The 6,199-nt window shown below is 49.3% G+C and overlaps 1 protein-coding gene across 1 annotated transcript in view; it reads left to right on the plus strand.

Annotated features, from left to right (window-relative positions):
* Positions 1 to 4,824, plus strand: part of LOC137467272 (inositol 1,4,5-trisphosphate receptor-interacting protein-like 1) — a 28,309-nt gene extending 23,485 nt beyond the window's left edge. The window contains exon 2 of the mRNA XM_068178770.1: positions 2,752 to 4,824. Coding sequence (XP_068034871.1) covers positions 2,752 to 4,628 — 1,877 coding nt within the window. The 3' untranslated portion in view covers positions 4,629 to 4,824. The remainder of the gene's footprint in view (positions 1 to 2,751) is intronic.
* The last annotated feature ends 1,375 nt before the right edge of the window (positions 4,825 to 6,199 follow it).

Raw genomic sequence — 6,199 nt, forward strand, 5'->3', positions numbered from 1 at the left:
GATTGCCGTCTCAGGAAAAAAAACCATTTGCATTTTACAGCTGTGCTTGCTCTGCTGGAAGAAGGAAGCAAAACCAGACAAAGCCCTGCTCCTGTGTTAGCATCAGCAGCTGTAAATCTGAATGCTTATGAAAAACAAGGAAAGTGTGTTGAGTGAAGAAATGGTGTTTTCCTCTTGTTTGTTATTTAATTAATTTTTGTTGGTTTGTTACCTCTCAGAAAAATCTATCTCAGATTCCTTTGCGGAAAAACATGAAGTGTTTATGTGAGAGTGAAGATCCTACTACTGGAAGATTGTATAGTTACACAAAAGAATTTGCCTGTTTTGTCTCAAAAATGCTTTCTGGAGGCAGTTATCATTGAGACTTATAATATACCCAAGATTGATGATGGATGGGCACTGCTGTCCATGCAAGGAAAGGCTCTTGTATGTGCATAAACTAAATATAAATGTGAAGGCATTTATAAATAGAAAAACCAGCAAATTTCTTACAGACTTTTTTTTCTTTTTTTAAGCTAGTGAACTTGAAGGTCAGATCCAACTATATGTTGCATATTCTGTCATATAATTATCATATATATAATGTCCTGGAGAGCAGCTTCCAGTCACTGACATCAACAGTTTACATAGCAGATGAACTAAGAATAACCTGGGAGAACTGACCCATATCAACCTCTTAAGTGTAAACTGTAGCTCACAACAGTTTTTGTGTTTTCATGGTCACAGAAGGCCCTCAGTTGGGTAAAGGAAGAATTGTGTTCAAAAAATACGGAACTATTCTGCTGAGTGTTCACTTTATTAAATCTTGGAAAATGAGAGGAAACAAATCTGGAAGAGTGATACTTGGCAAATAATTTTTGCTCCCTTGTAAAAAGAAGGAAGGGACAACATCAAAAACAGCTTCCCTAGAAGAATGCGGGGAAGATACATGATAAGTGGCATCAGCTCGGAAGAGAGTTTAAAACTCTTTATTGGAATACTTCTACTAATGACATCTGTTAAGCAAATCCAATTCAGAGCAGTTTTAGCCATCCCAACATTATTCTGCTACACACCAAGGGGAGAGCGTGATCAGCCTGACGTCAGTGTCTGTCTAGCAGTGGCCATCTGTGGTCACGATGCAGGTACTCAAGTCACATCCTGCTTCCCTTTCCTCCCTCCCCATTTCTGCAGTTCCATTTAGAGATGAGTTCCCCAAAGAAAGGTCGAGGAGTATAATCTCTCCTGTACTCACAGTCCTTTGGAGATAAATACACAAAGAGATAGCAGAAAGAGACAGAAGTTCCTTTATCAGTCAAAGAGATTGGCTAAGACTGTTTAAGGGAGACAATTTTGAAGATGGTGGGAGTGACAGAGGTACATCTTTGCACAAATTTGAAAACACAGACATTCTACTTTCAGAACAAAATCCTGGCTATACCAGAATTTTGCACGGTGTTGAACCACAGAGTTTGAGAGCTAAGAGGTTATTGAAGGCATAACATTTTGTAATTAAATTAATTGGCCTTTTTAGGATGGTATTAACTCTTCCTGTGCATCATCCAAGCAGCCTGGATTTCTTCCAGAAAGAAAGAAATCTCACTAAATCTGTAACAGAGCATTAGCTTACATGACATCCTACCCCAAAGTAATAAGTATAAATACTACTAATAAAAAATGTCCCCCACCAGTATTAAATAAAAGCCTACACTTGTACACTGAGAACATCCATGGGTCATGTCACCCAAATTTGAATTTGACAAGGGTTGTGTGTGAGGGTGCTTGTGCCTGCTCTGTCAAGGGAAGCTCTGGTGTTCCCAGGTTCCCGAGTGATGGATCTGCACTTGGTGTCTGTTGGGGCTCGGGGTGCCCAGGGCCACGATGAGTTCCCTGACCGGGCTGGGGACGGCGGGCGGGGCTGGCCTGTGCCGCGCTCTGGGTTCTGCGACATCGCAGGCGCCGTGTCACAATGGGGGCAGCTAGAAAAGGCCCCAGCGGGTGCCGCTGCCCCAGTAGAGCCTGGGCAAGCGGTGAGTGCACAGCAGTGAGGAGACGGGGCTGGGGGCTGGAGGAGGGCTGGGGGAGAAGCGCCGGTACCTGGGGCTGCCCCCGCATCCAGGGCCCAGCCCCGGCGGGAGCGCCTCGCTGAGGGCGCGCTGCTTGCTGGGGCAGCGGTGCAGGCCTTGCCAGCTGCCGGGGGCCCTCTCCTTCCTGCCGCCACATCCCTGCTGCTCCTGCCCCTCATTGTCCGTCTCCATTCCGGCCCCACTGAACCCCTTCTGTGTGTCCTCCTGCAGACCATGGCTTTACTGTCACTGCTCTTCGTGCTCGTGCAAAGCCTGATCCAGTACCCCCAGCCGGCTGGGGATGGGCTGGATGAGGCCACGCACCAGCGAATGAAGGAGCGTCAGGAGCTGCTGGACCGTGAGCTGGCTCAGCTGCTGCAGGAGCTGGAGCGGGGGCCCCTGGAGCAGCAGGACGAGGGCTGGGGAGCCGTGCTCTTTGGTGCCCTGCAGCAGTGGCCGGTCTGGGTTCTTGCTGGCGTCCTGCTCTTCTTGGGCCTGTGGTTTAGCTGCAGGAGAAGGAGCTGTGACACCAGCAGCAGCAGCAGCAAGGACCAGAGCTCCTGCAAGACCTTGGGAGATGAGAAAGGAACAGAACAGAAAGAAAACAGCACTGATCCAGAGGAAGGTGGAGAAAACACTGACGTGACTGTGGAGGCAGATGACAGCAGCACTGAAAATGACAGAGGAGGCAGTCCTGTGGCTGTAGATGAAGGAGACAGTGATGATGCCATTGAAGGCAATGACAATGTGAAGGTGAAGGAAGACAGCGATGTTCACAGAGACAATGGACATGATTTAAAGAAAGATGAGGGACGGAGTGATGGGGATGTGCCAGGAGACAGTCGTGGTGACGAAAATGAAGAAGAACCTGGCCATGTTGTTGGAAATAAAGAAGACCTAGATGAAGCAAATGAAGGAGAACACAAGGATGTGCGGGTGGAGCAAGACAAGGACACTGGAAAGGAAGAAGAAGGAGATGGAAATGAAGAAAAAAACAATAGTGTGACTATAAAGGTGGGCGACAACAATGACATAAATGAAGGTGAAGACAACATAGATGGACAGGAAAAATACATGGATGTGAAGGTGCAGGAAAGCTGTGATGCCAGTGAACAGAGAAGCAGAGATGTGACTGAGCAGGAAGATAGCAGTAAATGCGGGAATGAAAGTGCCCTTAATGGTTTTGCTGGACCTGAGAAAGAAAATAAGGATGTTACAGAAGAAGATGGCAATGATAGAAACAAGGTTGAAGAACAGGGGGATGTGAACGTGGAGGGAAACAAGAACAAGGATAGAAAAGAAGACAAACAAGGTAACGTGGCTGCCAGTGAAAAAGTTGGCAGTGATGGTGGCAAGGAAGAGAGCGGCAATGGTGGACCCGAAGACAGAGAAGACACTCAGGATGCTGGGAATGAGCAAGGCATCCTTTTAGTGGATGGCATACAGTGGCCTGTGGAGGACCTGGAGAGAGGTTGCTCAGTGGTAGCTGAGCTGATGGAGAGCTTCACGCGTGTCTTTGTGGACAGCGTGAGCAATAGCTTCTACCCGGTGCCTCAAGAAGCCATCGGGGTGGGCAGTGCCTTTGAGGGCTGGAGTCCCCGTGGGTGGGATGGTGTGTACCACGTGCTGGTCCCACTGAATCCCCCGCCAGGGCACGTCTTCCACCTAGAGCTGAACAGTGCAGGGCAGATGGCAACAAGGACCTTCAGCGTCCGTGTGGAGCTTGCGTGCTTGTGCGAGAGGGAGCGGCTGGGCGAGAAGCTGTTGTGCTTCCTGCACCACTCGCAGGAGGAGCTGTGGCGGGAGCAGAAGCGCAGCCTCCTAGAGACACTCTGCACCGGCTCCTACCTGGATGTGGAGAAAACCTCCCGCTGGTTCTACCAGTTGGTGAGATGCTCGTGGCTGCACGTGCCTCAGTCATACTCATGGCACTTGGTGTTTCAGCCCTGCAGCCGGTCCTGCCAATTCCAGCTGAGCAAAGGCAAGAAGAGCCTGACGGTGGAGATGCTCTTTGGGGTGCGCCAAGGGGACTCTGACATCTTTGTGGTCAGCCATCCCACAGAGGCCCAGAAAGGCAACTCCAGCATCTTTGTGAGCAGTCAGCCCGCCGAGGCCAACATCATTGCAAGCACAGCATGGCCTGAGACATATGCTGTGGCAGAGGCAAAATTCTTGCAGCACATCGCCAGGCAGATGCCGTGCCAGAGCTTGCACCTGAAATGCCTGCAGGTCTTCACCTGCATCCTGAGGGGCACAGGTTTTTCCAGCTCTACCTGGAAGACTGTGGTCATGCACGTGCTGACCACCGTACCGCTGTCCCGGTGGCGCAGGAGGGAATTTGCACAGCGGCTGTGGGACATCATGGCGTACCTGCGCCGCTGCCTGCACTTGAAACACCTGGAGCACTTTGTGCTAGGCAACGGGAGGCTTCCTGCAGAGATCAGCTTGCCGCCAGCAATGCGAAGGCTTCAGCCACTCAACCTCTTTGAGCACCTGGCCCGAGATCCTGCTGCCCACCTAGAGGCGCTGCAAGCTTATGGTCGGCTGCGATTTCGCCTCCGGACGCTGCTCTCCAGCCACTGAGAGGAGTTCCCTGCACAGAGCTGTGCTGGGGGGGTCACACCCGATGGCAGCCACGTGAACGCTGCATAATTGTTGCATTTGTCACTGGCAATCCTGAAGCTGCTTTCCTGCTCCTGCGGAAGGAAGATGCTGCAGCACATGGATTCGTTGTGCAGACACATCTCTGAGTGGCCTTGCCCTTCACCTTCCACTTACGACGGTGCTGTTGCCTAAGTCTATGAGGCAGAAACTGGCTCCACCTGCACATCCTCACAGAAGGACAGTGAAGTTGATGGAGGTTGCTTGAAATATCTCGAAGACAGCAACCTAGTCTGTTAGGGACTTAGTGTAGTCATTTAATGAGCTGTAGCTTTAATTAGACTAGTTTCTTAGCATTCCTTCCAGATGCCCTTTAGTCTCGTGAGTGTATAACTATTCTGCAAAGTTACCCTTAGTGTAGAGAAATACCCTACTGTAGTTGCTTGTCTGCTTTTAAATAATATTTGAATATCTATGTTTGAGAAATTAATAAAAGAAAATAAGTTTCTCAAATTGCCTGAAATGTGTCATTCTTTGAATTTAACCCTCTGTATTTAGAGAATGTCCTTCCTATACCCCTATCTGAAATAAAAAGTTTTTGCAAACAGAGATTTTGGATATATGAAGTATGCTGTCTCTCAAGCATTTCCATAGAAATGCATGAAGCTTGAAGTGAAAATGCCCTGAAGTGCCTGAAATTTTGCAGCAGAGTACTCCTGAATTTTTAGGAATATTTGGAAAAGTTTTCTTCACACAGTCACTTCTATACGCTCCTGGGGAACAATTCAGTCCAAAGAGTTGAAGTCAGAGAAGTCCCTAACTGCAAAACATGTGGTTCAATACATCTTTTTTTGTCTTCTCATAACCAAGGTTTTGGCACAAAATTGTGACAGTGGAAAGTCATTTTTCTGTTTTTCTCTTTTCTCTATTCCTGGTTATCTGTGTCCTTTCGGAGAGGCCCTGTTGGTCTATTAATATAACCTTTTCCACCAGGCCTATATAATATTGTCTAGCAGTGAGAGCCACTTTCCATGCACAGCTTTACCCATGGTGAGATGCAGCTAAACAAAATATGATTTACTTCTTGCCATACATAGTAGAGATTCATGGTAGTTTGGAAGCATTTATTCTCTTTGCCTTTGTACCAACACATCAAAGAACAAACAGTGACATTGCAGGGTGACATCTCAGAGTCTTCTGTGACATCACAGAGCAGCTGTCTGACATCACAGGGTGACATCTCAGAGTTGTCTCTGTGACATCACAGGGTCTGTGTGACATCACAGGGGCTGTGTGAGGTCACTGGGGAGGTGACTCTGCCCCAGCCCCCCCTCTCAGTTCCCCCAGAGAAGTCCAACGCTGCTCGTGCACAGCGGGGTCCCCTGTCCCCCCGGGTCCCCCCGCTCCCGGCGCCGCAGCCTCCCCCAGAGGATGTTCCACGAGATCGACCCCAGAGCCTGACACAGGACCATGGGGGGTGGGACAGGGGACAGGGACCCCCCGGCAGTGTCCCTGTGTCCCCCAGGGCCAGAGCCTGGCCCAGGGCTCCTTCA

Source organism: Anomalospiza imberbis, unplaced genomic scaffold (genome assembly GCF_031753505.1).
Source record: "Anomalospiza imberbis isolate Cuckoo-Finch-1a 21T00152 unplaced genomic scaffold, ASM3175350v1 scaffold_56, whole genome shotgun sequence".
Classification (NCBI taxonomy): Eukaryota; Metazoa; Chordata; class Aves; order Passeriformes; family Viduidae; genus Anomalospiza; species Anomalospiza imberbis.